We start from the raw sequence: 18,924 nt of genomic DNA, 5'->3' as shown, positions 1-18,924 counted from the left end.
GCCGCAAACAGAAAAAGGAGCTATCCAGGGGGCATGCGTGTGCCAGAAAATGAACTTCTGGTTTGCATGCATGCCGGCCAGCAACTCCTCCGGTTACTGCCGTACATGCGCACGTACTGATCAGCTAGCCAGCACGCAAGCTGACGCCGGAAAATGGAAGACCAGCTCTTTCAGTTTCTGGCATTGCCACACGCACAAAGGCCAGCTGATCATCACATGCACATGAGCAGCATTCACCAGAAAGAGGAACGGGTGACGCTATGCGTGCCAGGCAAAATGGCTCCATGTGCCATTTTGGACATGCGTGCCATAAGTTCACCATCACGGATCTAAACCAATGAAAGCCAGTGAGGACAGCAAACAATTTTGGAGGGAGGTGTAAAGTTGGGATGAATATTCTTGAAAATCTTAAGATCTGTTTTGGATAAATAATGCTCTTCTCTGACACTTCAAAAAAACAACAACAACGACAATCATTACACTTATAGCAATTTACCTTGTACTGGAACATCTCTAACTGCATCCTGGTTATTGGGAACATCGTTTGGAACAGAAGGGGGAGTAAGGGGGGGATTGTCTTCAGTCCATTCTTAAAAAAAGAGAAGCAAAGAAAAGAGCTTTTAACTGCTTTAACCATTAAAATACATTCTACAATCCAAAGGGCATTTACATGCAGACTAGAATATTCAAAGCACGTTTGTTTTTGAAGTGTACCATCTGGAATAGGAAGTGCTGTTGGGTTATTATATATAGCAATGCCCCCCCCACCTGCCTTTTGGGCATGAGGGACCGCTTCCGTGGAGAAAGGTTTTTCCACGGACCAGAGTGGGCGTGGTTTCTTGTGCTGCATGCATCCTATGGATGGGACTTCATTTGTTTGTACGGCCTGGTTTCTTGCATGCTGTAGACCGGTACCAGTCCGGGGGTTTGGGAGGGGGGAACCTCTGATGTATAGGATACAACCCCACAATGAACCACTCTGGTTTTGTACATTGTACATGCAAACTCTTTGTGTCTCTAGAGACACAATCCCCTTCCTTTGACTTCCCTCAGAAGACTTGTCACAACAGATTTTATGGGCGTCCCTCAAAGTCTTCTCAGGAACAAGTGTAGCAAATAGTAATCCATCATCTCAACTAACTGCCTAAGCTGACCAAGCATAGACACCACCATTAACCAGGGGTCTCCAACCTTGGCAACTTTAAGCCTGGCGGATTTCAACTCCCAGCATGGCTGGCTGGGAAATTCTGGGAGTTGAAATCCGCCAGGCTTAAAGAAGCCAATGTTGGAGACACCCCCTACCATTAACCAAGAAAAAGCTGGAAACCTGAGGCGGAGACCAACATACTGACCACTATGAGCTGCATCATTACCTATCACTACAGGCGTAGACATGATCTTAGAATATATATGTTATTTAGATTGCCACCCTTACATTCATTTATTTTGTGTATCAGAAAATCGATGGAGAAAAATGATTAATGGAAGAAAGTATTGAAATGTAACAGATATGATTTATCCATTAAACAAATTTGTTCCCCAGAAATTATTTGGAGTCATTGCTTTCTGATGCCTCTTTCCTGTATCAGCAAACAAATAAAAGTCCTGCATTTCTGTATCTCACAACAGAGAGAAACTGAGATTTTGCTTTTCAAATTGTGAGAGGCAATAGCAGAGGCAGCATCTAAGCAGGACTGATGGAGAAAGAAGAGAAAACCTGTGGATATCCAAATTACTATTTTAGTACCTTTCTTAAGAAACCCTTGGTTCTTTCATGGTGCACCATTTCACAATAATATTAGATTTTGATTCTTTACCTTTCCCCATTAATATCTGCCCATCTTTCCTGGACCGCTAGAGATCATCTACTGAGCGTTTTGTCTATCCTTCAATCTACTTCTTGATAGAAGGAGAGACCCAAAAGTAAGCATTCAGGACAGTAGTGGGTTCCGGATCCCTTTGCAACGGGCCCTGACGTCCACCATCTGCATGCGCGCATGTGTGCTTACTGATTGCGACGCTCCAGCTGCTCGGTGGAGCATTGCGCAAGCACCATATGCTTCATGCGCATGAGCCTCGATTGGCTCAAATACAGGTAAGGAGGGAGGGTGGACAGGCCCTCCGGAGCACCATACCGAAACGGTACCATACCGGGGTGTACCAGTCGTATCCTACCACTGATTCAGGAGCAGCTAATTCTAAAGAACATATTTGCTCCTCATTCTCATGGCTTTTACAAACAAGTGAAATGTGGCTTTTCTTTTGTACATGAGTTGTTCTTATGAAGTAAATACCAGGTATCTGGAGGGAGGGAGTCAAGCAAGGGCTGAGCTTAGACTCATTATGCTGCTGTAAACAGCATAAGTGTGATGTCCCCCACAATCCATGAAGCCTTATCTGGTCATTCTCAGGGGAAGCGAGCAATTTAGTGATAAACAATAAAGTTTTCATAAGTGGTTTTAGTTGCTTATGCCTGATATGTTCCAGACAATACTTTTACATTTTGATCATTTTTAGCTTTCTGTTTTTAGTCATTTTTTTTCTTATTTAATTCCTGCACTGTAAGCCATCTGGAGCCCAGCTGGTTTCAGGCAGTCAGATAGGAATATTAAAATACATAAACACAAAAACAAATAATGCTACCTTGTTGTTATAATGAATCACTCTCGTTTGGGATGGCATCTGTTTGCTTTGGAAAAAATGTAATATAGTTTTGTGGCAATTTGTACATGCATAATGCAATTGTATTAGCTTCAAGCTGCGCTCAAACGTTTTTGCAGCCTTATCTTTTTGCCTTTCGTAAGTGTGCATGTGTATCAGTGGTGGGTCCCGGATCCCATCGCAACTGGTATGCTGTGACGGGGCCGGGCGTCCACCACGCGCACTGCACACACATGCGCACTCACCGCCTTGCGCCGCTCCAGCTGCTTGGCAGAGCATTGCGCAGGTGCCGTAGACTGTGTGCGCAAGTGGCCTGGTTGGCTCAAATACAGGTAAGGAACGCAGGCGGGCTGGTGGGCCCCCCAAAGCACCATTCTGGTACTGTGCCTGCTGCTCCCAGTGGGCACCGGTACGCCAGCACCAGGGCGTACTGCCCGGAACCCACCACTGATGTGTATGTGTGAATGTTCATGTGTGATTACAAGAATCGAACATGGCATTTTGTGAACTAAACATGCAGAATACACATCAGGCTCCATTTCTTTCAGAAAGAGTGCTTTAGACATGTCACAAGCATGCCGATTTCAAATTCAAGTTTCAACGGTTAAATCACAACGGCCACAGAGACTCCCCACAGAGTCCCAAAGAGAGTTTTTGTAATGGCCTCATAACAGTTTGGGTGAGCAGATTATTTGTCTTAAATATTCCAGTTAAATAACCTCACGTTCCCTGTGTTTTCATGCAGGAAGGAAGCCAGGCCTGTCCAGATATTTATCAAAAATATGAAACTTTAGAGAAGTGTGTATGCCTGGCATTCGGCCAGTTTTTCAACCCTGGCAATTCTATTCAGGAGGTGCCAACCTTCAGATGGTTGTGCTAGAGGCTGTGCTGGGGGAGGCTGCTGTTCAAGCTGCTTTTTCCTTTTGGCTTCCAGAACTGGATTCTCGTATTGTGTTTTCCTGTTGATGTGGCTAAAAAAGAAAAGAAGACACAGCCATTAATAAGGGAACGCTGGATGCAAAGTGTAAAAACGATAGGGAGATTTAAGATTTTTTTTTAAAGCCAACATTAGATGTAAAACGCAGAAGCAATGCTCCTTTAGCAGATTGACAGAGTTGGAAGAGTCCTTGTAGGTCACCTAGTGCAAACCCCCCACCCCCCGTCCAAGCAGGAGACCCTACACCATTTCTGACAAATGGAAGTCCAAGCTCTTCCAGTGATGAGGCTCCCACAACTTCCGAAGGCAACTTCTGTTCCATTGGTTTATTGCTCTCACTGTGAGAAAATTTCTTCATATTTCTAGGTTGAATCGCTCCTTGTTCAGTTTCCATCCATTATTCCTTGTCTGGCCTTCGGGTGCCTTGGAAAATAGCTTGCCCCCCTCTTCTCTGTGGCAGCCCCTCAAATATTGGAACACTGCTCTCATGTCTCTCCGGGTCCTTCTCTTCACTAGACTAGCCATGCCCAGTTCCTGCAACCGTTCTTCATATGTTTTAATCTCTTGCTCTTCTCTGCACTTTTTCTAGAGTCTTAACATCTTTTTATAGTGTGGTGACCAAAACTGGATGCAGTACTCTAGGTGTGGTCTTACTAAGAATGGTTTTAGTACCTCACTTAGTACTTTTACTTTGTGCCAAATGCTGCTCTATGAATTGCAACAACTTATCTGACATAGCAACTTTCAAATATTCTAAAAAAGTAAAAACCCAAATAGGCTTGGCTTGGTGAAATTTCAAATAATTAGCTTCTCTAAAATAGCTGATCAAAATACTGGATGGTCTTAAAATACCTAATTTGTCCTTCATCGGCCAAGGAAACAAAAACTAGAAATCTGCCTGGAAGGCTGTTAAAAAAAACTATAAACCCAATTAATAGTCCTGATAAAAATCTCTTAAAATTAGTAATTGGAACTTTTCAGATATTTCACCATAAATTCAGGTTAGAAGACTACATAAAAAATGGAAATATATTCTTTTATCACAGGTAGTCCTCAACTTACAACCAAAAACTGAGCCCAACATTCAATTTGCTAAAGTGAGTTTTGCCCCATTAATTATGAACTTTCTTGCCAGAGCTGTTAAGTGAATCACGGCAATTGTTAAGTTAGTAACAGGGTTGTTAAGTGAATCTGGCTTCCCCATTGATTTTGCTTGCCCGAATGGCACAAATGGTGATCACATGATCTCAGGATATTGCAACCATCATAAATACATGCCAGTTGCCAAGCATGCAAATGTTGATCACATGAGTACAGGGATTCTGCAAAGGTTGTCACTGTGAAAAATGGTCATAAGTCACCTTTTTCAGTGCCGCTGTAACTTGGATGGTCTTAACTTTAGTGAATTGTCATTAAATAAACTGTTGTAAATCAAGGACTACCTGTATTATAAAATTAAACCACTACAAATACCTTAGTAGAGAGGTTTCAGGCCCAGAAATTGATATGGTAGGTATAATCTGTCTCACTTGTAACCTGCAACAGTATTACCAACTCATATTCTCCTCTTACTTACTCCCAGCTTTATCCCAATTTAAATCCTATATCCCTCAACCTACTCTATGCATATCTTTTTTATTATTATTAAAAAAAACCTACATACTTCTCTTCAAATGCAAATATAGTACTTGGGGCACTGAACACAATATTAATCATAGCATTAGCCACTATTAACATGACATAATTAAAAAATCAACAGAGCAACAAGTGCAACTACAGCCTAATTAAAATTAAATATAATTTCCCAGTTGCTTGGACAAACACGATCCTCACATCTGTAATGTGAAATAGATTGTCCCTAAAAATAAAATCACAAAGTTTATTTATTTATTTATCAAATGTACTGGCATTGTATTATATAAACATCGAGGCAAATTATTTGCAATGAAATTTCATTTTAGTGTATGCCGATTAGTGTACATTCAAAATGACAAGTTATTGTATCCTATCCTATCCTATCCTATCCTATCCTATCCTATCCTATCCTATCCTATCCTATCGTCTGCTCTGCTCTGCTCTGTTCTGTTCTACTTTTCTTTAAGGTGAAGGTAAAGGTTCCCTTCGGACATATGTGCTAATCATTCCTGACTCTAGGGGACGGTGCTCATCTCTGTTTCAAAGCCGAAGAGCCAGCGCTGTCCGAAGATGTCTCCATGGTCATGTGGCCGGCATGACTAAATGCTGAAGGTGCATGGAATGCTGTTACCTTCCAACCAAAGGTTGTTGCTATTTTTCTACTTGCATTTTTACATGCTTTCGAACGGCTAGGTTGGCAAATTTGCTCTATAAGTTTTTTTCTAACTCTACAGCAGACCATGCATGAAAATCAAAACTGTATGTAGCAAAGTCATCTTTGTTTCTAAGCAAGCTTAACTGAAATTGGCTTACATCAGGGGTGTCCAAACTTGGGAACTTTAAGACTTGTGGACTTCAACTCCCAGAATTCCCCAGCCAGCCATGGTGGGGAATGGAAGGATTTATACTTCTTGCAGACAGCTGGTCATTTGCATCCTTTTAGAGAGTCATTGAGGACACTTGGAGGTTTATCTGTATCCTCAGGGTCCCCCGAGTAATGCAAATGAGCGTGCAACCATCACCTGAATCACTGAGAATCTCCTTACACATTTATTTTCCATTAAAAGAACTTTAAATTGTAGTCATATATGAATAAGAGCATGATTGACTTTCCACCATAGTGATGAAGGGGACAGTGGCCTTTCTTCTCATTCTCACTGTAGGTCAGGGGTGTCCAAACTTGGCAACTTTAAGACTTGTGGACTTCAACTCCCAGAATTCTGGGAGTTGAAGTCCACAAGTCTTAAAAGTTCCCAAGTTTGGACACCTCTGGCTTACATGAACATACATGAAACTCTTTCCTATATGGACTATGTGTATACATGTATAACTACTTTTGAAACATAAATATTGAAGGATTACACCTTCAAAAGATGTAAATAATTTCCAATGGAAAATTTCTTAATAAGGTTACTACTTAACTAGTAGAACCTTGACAATTTTATTCATCTCCTATTCCCAAAGAGGCTTCTCAGATCACATTAAAACATATTCACTGTTCCAATTTTTGAAACAGGTTTTGGGAGGCACAGGAAATGAAAAGAACAAGGTTCTGATAGGCAGATAACCATCATTGATCTCAACTTATTTGACCTTAGCATGGTTCTCACCACAGTCCCTCCAGATTTCTTGAATTCCTAACCACGTGAACAATGGATTCTACAAGCTGGGGGTTCCCCATACATTTGGAGACCATCTTAGTTAATTTCTGACATAATATACAGTATACAGTAAATGTAAAAGAACAGCCATTTGGATGTGCTCAGGTTCTTGTTCAAATTGTGGTCCAGAAAATTCCCCTCCACCCTTAATAAATATTAATTACCATATTTTTTCAAGTATAAGACGCACCGGAGTATAAGACGCACCAAGGCTTTGAAGAGGCAAATTTTTAAAAAAGTTTTTGCACTCTGCAAACCTCCCCAAAACGGCCCGTTTTTCGTGAAAAAGGGACCCTCCCCCTTTTTTAAAAAGGGCATGAATAGCCCTTAAGAGCCTTGTAGAGTGTTCCTGGCGGGCGCAAAAATGAGCAAAACACGGTCCTTTTTGTGCTCATTTCTGCCTTCCCCAGCCCCCAGGAGCTCTCTGAAAACCTTGTACAAGCTATGCACGGCCATTTTGGTGAAGGGGCAGGGTTTCAGGAGGCAAAAAAATGCTGTATTCAGTGTATAAGACGCACCCAGATTTTCAGCCTCTTTTTGAGGGAAAAGGGTGCGTCTTATACTCCGAAAAATACGGTAGTCAATTGTTTTCACCTGGTATCTATATACATAAAAACCGCTCTATGCGTGCATGCGTGTGTGTGTGTGTTCCAGCATAGCTCTGTTACACAGATGACTTACTCTCTGGAAACAAATATTGTGGGGGTAAGAAACCCCTTGGGGTGTGTGTTCTGTTAAGATACAGCCTGCTGAGCCTTAAAATGGCTTCTACTGTACAGCCTTAAAATGATTTCTACTGTACAGCACAGTGAACTTGCCTGGTAATGGCTTCACAGTACTCACAACGGGGCTGCCTCTGGTAAAGGGGAAAAATCCAACATTAGAAATTACGTTTCTGGGGGCACAGGGACACAGGGAAAACATTTTAAATTAATTTAATTGTCGCCGAAATCAGGCTTCAGGGAGAAGTTGTTCTTGCAGGCTTCACAGTACTCCACAAGGGGGCTCCCTCTGGTAAGGGGAACAATTCAACATTAGAAATTATGTTTGGTCTGGATATTTCCCTCCTATAAATAAATACCCAGGAAGGTTTTCTATAAAATAAATTTCATGTTTTAATAATTATCCAATTTTGCCCATAGTATAGAGAAAGTATAATCTAGAAAAAATGCAGCAAATTATTAAATGTTATTGTTATGAAGGTGGAAGACTTTGAAAATTTTCCTTTTAGTTTCATTCAAAATTGCTATAAGTCACCGTTATAAACAGGAACATACTTACATTTAAATGTGCATTTACATTATCAAGTTATCAATATGGCTAACGCTGAATACAGATTACCAAAAAGAATGAGGTTATTGTCACACGGATTAAGCTCATTTAAAAATGCTGATAACAATATGGAAGCTTTGATTTGCTCTTTAATTCTGAACAGCTAAACACATGCAGAATTCTATGTGACTAATGTTGATTTTATACATTTAAAATAAGGGTTGTTTTTTTTTTAAAAAAAAAATCTCCATTATTAAAAGTAATGATAGATACAATAGGAATTTGTTTGGCTAGAATCCATTTTCTGCAAAGCATCTTTTAAAACAGTGGTTCTCAACCTGTGGGTCGGGACCCCTTTGGGGGTCGAACGACCCTGTCACAGGGGTCTCCTAAGACCATTGGAAAATACATATTTTTGATGGTCTTAGGAACCGAGACACCAATTTTATGGTTGGGGGGTCACCACAACATGTGGAACTGTATTAAAGTGTCACGGCATTGGAAAGGTTGAGAACCACTGTTTTAAAAGAATCTAAATATGAAGCTCCAGGCAATATTCCTTAGCACTGCCATATTATATTTCTAGAGTACAGCTTTGTCAGAATGTTTTATTTCAATTTTGCATTTAAGAACCCTCGTGTTTGTTTTTCTTTTGCAGGCTGAAATACTGATTTGGCAACAAAAGATCACAAGGGGGAGCTCAAGAGCAATACATCAGGAATCATTCTGCCTCACTCTCTGAATCCTTCCTAGGGGATAAAAGTGTATGCTGTTAATAAAATACAGCACTAGAATAAACAAAGGGAAACACAATCAAGACTGCTAATTTGTTTGAATGGCAAATGTGAACGTAAGGTGAATTTTCATAGCAGCTGAACACTATTCTGTGGCATGTGTTCCTACCAAGTAATCTGTACAAAAGACTTACTCTACATAGTAGACACCATATACAGGATCTTCAATCTTTTCCCAACCAGCAGGTAGTTCTAGAAACAAACAAATAAGAAACTTTTCTTTAAGCATATAAATTTTGAAATTAGAAAAATCCTGCAAACTCCCCCCCCCTACACACACACACACACACACACACACACACAATTTTCTATAAAGCTGCAATCTTCTTTATTTAAAACATACCAATGCACGAATGCAATGACAAACATTTTTTAACCCCAGGAAGAAAATGATTCCATTTAAGACATACCCACTTATTCTTAATTTTTTGATTTAATCAAGCACCCAGGCAATTGAATCAGTATTTATGGATCCCTGGGTCTTATTTTGCTACTCAGGAGTAAAAAGCATGCAATGCCTATTCAGAAAGATAGCAAAGTTGTAGTAGTGCAAAGGATGCAGATTAAAAGCAACTTTCAGGATCCAGAAGCTTTTCTGTAATTCTTGTAAAATATGGGAACCATGTTACCAATTAAACTGAGGTTTCCGATATTGCTATGGAAATTAAGTTTGAACACTTAAACATTACAGTGTTGTCCAAAAAGACAAACAATAAAGAAAGAAACAAATCTACAAGTAAATTCAGAATTAACAAATAATGATTTGGGGACTCATTGAAGAGGACAACCGAGTCCCCAAAAGTCTTTGGTGTGTTTTTTTCCCAAAACTCTTCTAAAAGTTGAACCTGATGTGTCATTTTTAATGTAGCAGAATGAGAACGTTATAGAATCAGTGGTGGGTTGCTAACCGGTTTACTACCGTTTCACTTGTGTTCGTGCATGCGCAGAAGCATACGGGGAGATATGCGGAGCCTTCCACCGCCACCACTACCGGTTCGGCCGAACCGGGACCAAGCCACCTCTGTATAGAATCCTCAGCAATAAATTACATTACATTTAATAAATGAAATCACATCAAATTCTGTCTGGAGTGCCGGGACTGCAAATCCCAGAATTCTCAGCCATGATGATCCAAAATATCTGGAGGCCACCTGGTTGAAGGCGGCTCCAGGATCTAGCTGATGAGGTCTGACTTGTAGCAAGTGCCTGTTAGCTATCAAGGCACTTCATATTTCTATCACAACTGAAATGACTTAGAATCCCAGAGCTGACAGCGCAAATCTCTGTGCACACACCGTCATTTTATCATGTTACAAAACTTGTCACTGAATCATTATCCTTTAATCACACCAGAAAGTAATCTTCATTCTTAAAACAACTTCAGGGGGAAAGAGTGCAGTAAGAAGAGGAGGAGGATTGCCGAGGGAAAGTAAAGAGCTCCGTGCCTTAAGATTTGCTAACTGAAGGGGTAAATACTTCTATAAACATAGGTTAGTCTATAGAGAGAAAGTGTGGGAGCGTGTATCTGAATTCACCTTTTTAATTCCGTTCTTTTGTTTTCTTCATTAATGAAAATTTACTGTAAATCCTGGTGAAGAATACTACCGTGTTTCCCTGAAAATAAGACAGGGTCCTATTTTCTTTTGACCCACAAAATATGGCTTATTGTTTTGTGGTTGCCGGGCGGCTGCTCCCTTGCAAGCGGGCTCCTGAAGAGCCGGGCACAGCCTCAGGGGGGAAGCAGCCATAAGGTGACCATGCTCATGAGCAGCGGCCCGGCAAACCCCCTCTCCAGCCATACACTGACCTAGGGGGTATCCCTAAGGCTCCAAGCCACGTGGCGCTCTGCCCGCCCCCCAGCTTGGTACATTCGAGATACTCCCTAGGTCAGTGCATGGAGTTCTGCCCAGCTGCAGAGGGTGGTTGCGTTAGCGCCTGTTCTGCCCTCAGCTCGCATGCCTCCCAGCCTCACTGCCATAGGGCCCACAACCAGAGAGCGCACTCCTAGAGTGGCCACTGCTGGAAGAATCGGAAGCAGAGTTCCGGAGTTTGGAAGCTGGAGAAGAAGTAATTCTCAGAGCGCAGCGGCGGCAGCAAAAGTGGCGGGGTGCCCTGGCCCTGCAGGGAGAGCTGGGCCAGGGCATGGTGAGGCTGGGAGGCATGCGAGCTGGTGGCGGAACAGGCACTCATGCAACCACCCTCTCCAGCCGGGCAGAGCTCCATGCACTGACCTAGGGAGTATCCCGAATGTGCCAAGCCACGGGAGCTGGGGGGGGGGGCAGAGCACCCCGTGGCTTGGCACCTTAGGGATACTCTCTAGGTCAGTGCATGGAGCTCTGCCCGGCTGGAGAGGGGGTTTGCTGGGCAGCTGCTCATGAGCGTGGTCACCTTATGGCTGCTTCACCCCTGAGGCTGTGCCCGGATCTTTGGGAGCCCGCTCGCAAGGGAACAGCCGCCCGGCAACTGCCCGCTCTGGCCAGGCAGAATGCCACTCTCCAACCTAGTGGTATCCCGAAGGCGGCAAGCAATATAAGTGCCCCCCCCCGGCTCCCACGGCTTGGTGTCTTTGGGATACCGCTAGGTCGGTGAGCGGTGCTCTGCCTGGTTGGAGGGGGGTGTCCAGGGGGCTTATTTTCAGGGGGGCTTATATTTTTTGCCCACGCGAAAAATGTGGCAAAGGCCTTAGTTTCAGGACAGGTTGTATTTTTGGGGAAACACAGTATTTGAATGTTGTATTGTCACAGGTGTTGCAGCTGCTCTCATCTGTGCTCTGTCTGCAGCAGCGGTGTCAAACTTGATTTAATTGAGGGCCGCATCAGGGTTGTGTTTGACCGGGGGAGGGGGGCTGGCATGGGCATGGCCAGGGTGGGTGTGGCCAGATCAACATCACTTGTGTCAGGGGCCAAGCACTCTGTGGTTAACCATGCACTCTGCCAGCGAAAACAGGCCCCCAAACTCTGTTTTCGGCTGCGACAGTCTCCTGCAACCCTCTGCCAATGAAAATGGAACACCATTTTTGCTGGCAGAGGCACTACAGGCTGATCTTTTGCTGTTTCTAAGGTGGCCCTATGGGCCAGCTCTAAGCACCCGCCGGGATGGATCTGGCCCCCCGGCCTTGAGTTTGATACCTTTGGCCTACGGGTTTCAAATTAGGGGCAAATGGATTGACAGTGTTTGTGTTGCAAAAGGGTGTGTGCGTATGTGAATGAGAGAGAAGAAAGGCTTCATATCCTTATCTTACTTAAAAGTACCAGAATTTAGAATTTTCCAGAAATGTATATTCTTTCAATAGAGTATCTATACTGTACCGTAAGGATTTATATATCTCTATAAGCACACTAATAAGAAAGACCCCCGAAACATTCTAGGCCCATATTACATGAGACTGCATAAAGAGGATTACATGAGGAATTCTTGCCTTTCAAACAAATCTATCTCTATTTCTATTTCTCTCTCCATCCATCATCTATCTGTCTGTCTGTCTGTCTATCTGCCTACCTACTTACCTACCTACCTACACATACACAAGTGTGAGCGCATCTACACACTTACACACACACTTACACACACACACACACCAGGACATGACATGCAATGGAAATTGAACTAGACTCTTAAGTATGCTGAATTTTCAATGACCAAATGGGTAACTGAGCAGCCATCAAGTTGCCCTTTTGGAATTTTGACATGGTATAATACAAGGAAAATTGAGGCCTTTGAACTATGGTGCTGGAGAAGATTCCTGCGAGTCCCTTGGACTGCAAGGCGATCAAACCGGTCAGTCCTAGAGGAGATCAACCCTAATTGCTCTTTAGAAGGCCAGATCCTGAAGATGAAACTTAAATACTTTGGCCACCTAATAATGAGAAGGAAGGACTCACCGGAGAAGAGTCTAAGGCTGAGAAAGATTGAGGGCAAAAGAAGAAGGGGACGGGAGAGAATGAGGTGGCTGGATAGAATCAGTGTACTCTAGCCGAAGAAGTAGGCATGAGCTTAAATGGACTCCAGAGGATGGTAGAGGACAGGAAGGCCTGGAGGAACATTGTCCATGGAGTTGTGATGGGTCGGACATGACTTTGCAACTTACAACAATACAAGGAAAAACTATGCTTCTCTTTCCCTCTGAATTAAAACTATAAGCATAAAGCTTAGAAAAAGCTCCCTCAAAAGAGATAGTTTATTAGCTGTGCATGTGGTGGAACCTGAAGACAAATGACAAAAAACAAAATTTTGTTTTGCTCTTTTTCTACGTAGTTCAGGATGCCAGATGCGTGTGAAGCTGGTGGCCCATCATGTCGCTTGCTACTTCATTTTGTCAAATCATGGTATTTTGTGGGTGCACTGCTTTTAACATTTAAAGGTATCAGTGTGCAAAATGGAGGGGGAGAGGAATGTATCCTAATTTACACAATCTCAGGATAAGTATTCAAAGATGATCAGAGGTCATTTAAAAAAAATCATAAGGAAATACACAGCAGTTAACAGCGTAATCCTTGGCGCAACCAAGAAAGGGGAGGAGGAAGTAGCTGAGTTTAGGTAAATACTATGTTATACAAGATAAAACCTTGCTGTTTATAAAATCAGACACTTGCACATAAAATCTCTTGTGTTTTTTTCAAATGTGTCAGCTGCAGGCTCCAACGAGTGTGCCATACGGACACAAACAGTTCCAGACTGAAAAGGAATTAATCCCTTATAAACACACATGGGCTAATTACTCAAAGTTTATATTGCAAAGCCAGAACTGGCTAAAAATCAAGGAAAAATATTAAACAAGTTTTGCTCCACATGTTCCTTGTTTGCAAATAAAAAACAGGTTTCCTCCAATTTATCCCACCCACACATTTTTCATGGCATCTATCTGAAGAGTTTTTTGGATTTCCTGAGACATGAAGAAAGGAAATGTGGGGCTAATTGGCAATAGGTGTGATGAGAAAATATTTGGCAACAGAATTTTTTAAAAAAATATTGGCCTTTTCTCAGGTCCTACACAAATGTGCATTCTCTGAGGATAAGAGTCTTATTATACAGTAAGCTAATGAAACAAACTAACTCGGGATAATGCGCTTTGGTCATTCTCCAGCCTAAAATCCCTACCAATAGGATATTTTTTATTTATTTAGGAAAGAAATTCCAAGCATCCCCTTAAAAACAAAATATAGGGTGCCCTCGTTAGGTCCAGCCTACACTTTGAAAGCCATTTTTTTTTCTGTCATGTTTTGCTTCCCATAAGAATCTTTGATCCACTTCTATCTGAAAAGTTATGACAGACGGAGGAACCCCCCACCCCCACCCCCCATCCCACGTTATAGAATTTATTTCCAATATTCCACTTGGCTGTAAAGAATAAAAAGATCTTGTGTGGCCCTGCAAACTGTGAAGTAGGTTCCCTTAATTAATTAGGAAGTGAGGACGGAGGGTGGAGGAAGATAGTTTCCCATCTGCTATGACCACATGCTCAAGCCAGTTTGGTGGTAGTAATTTAAGGCAGCAGATTATAAACTCGGGGACGGTGGATTTTCATCCTGCCTCAGGCACAAAGCCAGTGGGGTGACTTTGGACCACTTTCTCTCAGTCGCAGGAAGAAAGCAGTGGCAAACCACTTCCAAGAACTTGCTAAGGAAACTGCAGGGACTTGCCTAGACAATTCACTAGGAGTCAACACAGACTTAGGCCCAGGGTACCTGCGAGACCACCTACTGCCACCAGTAGCCTCCCACCGTCCAGTACGATCCCACAGAGTTGGCCTCCTCAGGGTGCCGTTGGCCAAGCAGTGTCGGCTGGTGACCCCCAGGGGGAGAGCCATCTCTGTGGGAGCACCTTCCCTCTGGAATGAGCTGCCCCCAGAGCTTCGCATAATCCCTGACCTCCGGTCCTTCTGACGCACCCTAAAAAGTTGGCTTTTCCAGCAAGCCGGCCTGGCCTGTTAATTTTAACTTATTTTAAATGTAAAAAAGTTGTCTTTTAAATTCGGTTTGGTTTTTTTTGGATATGGATTTAATTTCTTTTTTAACTTTTGGGATGTGTGTTTTTTTAATGTTGTACGCCACCCTGAGTCCTTTTGGAGAAGGGCGGCATATAAATCCAAACAAACAAACAAACAAACAAACTTGAAAGCACAACAAGAGACCACACACTTTTCAAAATAAAATAAAATAAAATAAACATTAAATAACGTCCCATTCCCCTTCACCCTACATTCTTTGCAGAATATTTCTATATTCTACACTTAAGGCACAAATCTAAACAGATAAATAATATGTGCCTAGTGAAAGAAGTGTGCACCTGGCTGAACACACCAGGGCTGTCGGTGTTCAGATTATAAAGGTAAATTACTTGATGAAGTACTTTAAGAATAGGAAAACTAATTATAAAAACTGCGGCCAAATTCTCTAAAAGAATGATCAAGTAGATCATACTTGATAATAAGTGACCAGATTCTTCTGGAGGCTTACCTAACCCTAACCCACTTCTGCCAAGTAGATCCCAGGTCTTATTTCATTCCTTTTGTTTCTGGTTTTGTATGTGGTGCTATTTTTATAATGCCTCAGGGTTCAATGTTCTCTAGAGGAACTGTAAGAGTTATTTCAATAAATGAAAGTTGAAGGTCCTACAGCTGCCCAACCATTAAAACCAAGTGCAACAGATTAAAGCTCCATGCAATGCACATTCTCTGGTTTTGCACAATGCAGCTGCTATTGATAATTTGCTTAAAATGTATTTTTTTAAAAAAATATGCAGCTATTTAAATTTTAACTAAACAAAATCTATGAATAAAGGAGAAGGGTGGGGGAGAATCTTCACACAGCTATGATGGCGCAGTGTTTAGAGCACAGTACTGTAGGCTACTTCTGCTGACTGCCTGCTGCAGATCGAATCTCACGGGCTCAAGGTTGACTCAACCTTCTATCCTTCCGAGGTGGGTAAAATGAGGACTCAGATTGTTGGGGGCAATAGGCTGACTCTTTAAACCACTTGGGGGGGGGGCTATAAAAGCACTGTGAAGTGGTATATAAGTCTAAGTGGTATTGCTAGCTGCAAATCTGTGAAAGTCTAAGACTTTCAGGTAATATGCCATCTAGTCAAGATCGGATCTTGCAAGTTTCCTGACCATAGCATGGCCGTGGAATCATGATACTGGGTTTTAATTTAAAATTTTGGGTTGTTGTTGTTTGCTGGGAGCTTCTGCATAAAACCTAATATTAAGTACTCTGGAAACTGGCCAAATTTGGTTATCTCTGTTGCGGTTATTAAAGAGTTCCTGACAGCATGTAAAAGATTGGGGCATCATCATGCTTGGTATGCATGCTTTTTATATTATGTTTTTATAACTGTTTGCTTGTGCATAAAACAAAGCCTAAATCCCCTTTATTTATTGATGTGCTCAATGTCTCTGGATCCAAAAGAGCTGATCACTGCCATGACACTTGTCAAAACCCTTCCAAGACGGAGTGGCTGTGGCTTCCGGCCCTCCGGTTCAACCAGGTGCTTCCATCTCTGGCCATTGGGGGCGTGCAACTAGCCCCCATGGAACAGGTGCGCAATTTGGGCGTCCTCCTAGATGCCCGGCTGTCCATGGATGACCATGTAACAGCCGTGGCAAGGGGGGCGTTCCATCAGGTCCGCCTGATGCGCCAATTGCACCCCTTATTGGACCGGGATGCCCTACGCACAGTCACCCATGCGCTAGTGACGTCTCGCCTGGACTACTGCAATGCTCTCTACATGGGGCTTCCCTTGAGATGCACTCGGAGACTACAGTTGGTCCAGAACGCGGCCGCGCAGGTGATTATGGGGAGGACTAGATACTCCCCTGTAACACCTCTCCTGCGCGAGCTGCACTGGCTTCCTGTGGTCTACCGAGTGCGTTTCAAGGTTTTGATTATGATCTTTAAAGCGCTTCATGGCACAGGACCTAGTTACATGCAGGATCGCATCCTGCCCCACACATCCCTACGACCAATTCGCTCACACAGAGAGGGACTTCTCCGGGTGCCGTCCGCCAAACAGTGTCGGGGGGCGACACCCAGGAGCAGAGCCTTCTCTGTGATGGGCCCAGCCCTGTGGAATGACCTCCCCCGTGACATCAGGATTATTTCCGATCTCCGCTCCTTCCGTGTACAGTTGAAGACCCACCTCTTTCAATTATCTGGCCTGGCTCAACCGTAATTTTTCGTATTCCTCCTGACTGTCTTTTTAAATTTTAAATTTTTATTGTATATTGGGTTTTTATTATTGGGGTATGTTAATGGTTTTAATTGTCTAAATGTTGTAATTTATTACCTCCTCCGTGCATGTATGTCTTTGTATATATGTATGTTTATGTGTTTGTACACACGTGTTATGTTTTATATGTTCTAGTGTACGCCGCCCCGAGTCCTGCCTGGAAAGGGAGCGGCTAATAAATTCAAATTTATTATTATTATTATTATTAAAACATATAGAGTTGTACTTCGGTACTTGACTGCTTCAAAACTCATCAAATTTGGTACCTGACACATTTTGACATGAGAATATTGTCCTGGTGCTCGTATGTTTGGTACTTGATGCACTGCTATAGGAAAAGGGGGATAGCTACAAAGAATGGATAGGAAGCCAGCCATGCTGGGAAGTCACTGCAAAAGGAAGAGGGGGATGGCTGCAGAGGGCAGACAGGAAGTCCCCCATTATGGGAAGATCACTGACATAGGAAAAGGGAAAGATTGGAAGTCCTTCCCGCCTAAAACAAAGGGTCATGTGCAGGGGTGAGTTCTGGCTTCTTCTACTGCCGGTTTGCTCAGGGACGCGCTTCGGGCGCACACTTGATGCATGCTATGTGTGCATGCGCAGAAGCAAAAAACAAGATGGCGGCGCCTATGGCGCTGCCGATAGAACCGATTTGGGGGCATGGCCAGCTGAGTTACTACCTACTCAGCTGAACTGGGCCGAACCGGTAGGAACCCACCTCTGTTCATGTGGCAAGTTGATGGTTTGTTTGGCACTCATCATTTTTAGTACTCGCCAATTAATGACAAGTACCGAGGTACCATTGTAGCAAAAAAGCCTTCAATGATGTGTAATTGAGAGAAGGAGAGAGCTATGAGCAAAATGGAAACAGAATTAGCAGGCATGTCACTATTTTTATATGCTGAAAGTCGAGCTAGCAAACATAATTTTCTTTTGCAGCTAATTTGCTAAACTTTTCCCTTATTTTTCCCAGAAGGACTGGAAACACGTAGCTTAATCAGCTCATCTTGCATCAAGCAAATTACACCTTCCATTCAAAATGTAACTGATGCTTTTTGAATCCCACAGAAAGAATAAAATTCAATAATTGAGCTGCATCGTTTTAGGGTTTCATGGTTATGTAGCATCATGCCAGCTACATATTTATTCTAAGTATGTCTAAAAATACTCAGCAAACAGAATTAGGGTGGTGATTTATACTCTCAAATGTCAGTTTCAGATTCTAGATATTTGCAAGCGCATTTTATGCTTTAAGCACTATTTAAGCCATATGGCATCACATATATCCCATAAGAAAAAAATAAAAAAGAAATTTTTGCACCAAAATAGCATGTATATAACCCAGAACCCTAATGCTGTAGTATTTAACGAAGTTTGACTCAAGTCCCTAATTTAACATCAAAACTAAACAGGAAGGAGCCAATAATTAGAATATCACCCAGCCCATGGAAAAAGTCCTTTAATGCCCTATAGCTATATATATGTAAAGCAGAAAAAGTTACAATAATGCCATGAGAGAAGAAGGAAAGAAGATATCTCAAAATAACAGGGACATTATTGATCTGAAAATGTTATTCCTATGCAAACGCTGTTTGGTGCAGAAGCAAGCTACATGTTGTTATTGCTTGAAATTAAAAAAAAAAAAAGGAAAAAGTGATACAAAGAAAAAAAAGATGTTAAGTGGTTAATAGTGCAGTCCAACCAATGGAGCAAAAAAAATGAGAGATGAATGATTTAC

General features: G+C 42.4%; 1 protein-coding gene across 7 annotated transcripts in view; it reads right to left on the bottom strand.

Moving 5' to 3' along the window:
- The window catches only part of MAGI1 (membrane associated guanylate kinase, WW and PDZ domain containing 1), a 538,606-nt gene that overhangs the window by 100,256 nt on the left and 419,426 nt on the right, over nucleotides 1-18,924 (bottom strand). For all 7 annotated transcript variants that reach the window (XM_081934092.1, XM_081934093.1, XM_081934095.1 and 4 more), the window contains 3 exons: nucleotides 9,095-9,152; nucleotides 3,523-3,632; nucleotides 497-589 (listed from right to left, as the gene is read on the bottom strand). In XM_081934092.1, the coding sequence (XP_081790218.1) occupies nucleotides 497-589; nucleotides 3,523-3,632; nucleotides 9,095-9,152 (261 nt within the window). The remainder of the gene's footprint in view (nucleotides 1-496; nucleotides 590-3,522; nucleotides 3,633-9,094; nucleotides 9,153-18,924) is intronic.

This window comes from Natrix helvetica (genome assembly GCF_964273705.1).
Source record: "Natrix helvetica genome assembly, chromosome: 1".
Lineage (NCBI taxonomy): Eukaryota > Metazoa > Chordata > Lepidosauria > Squamata > Natricidae > Natrix > Natrix helvetica.
This window is presented reverse-complemented; position numbering and strand designations above follow the sequence as displayed.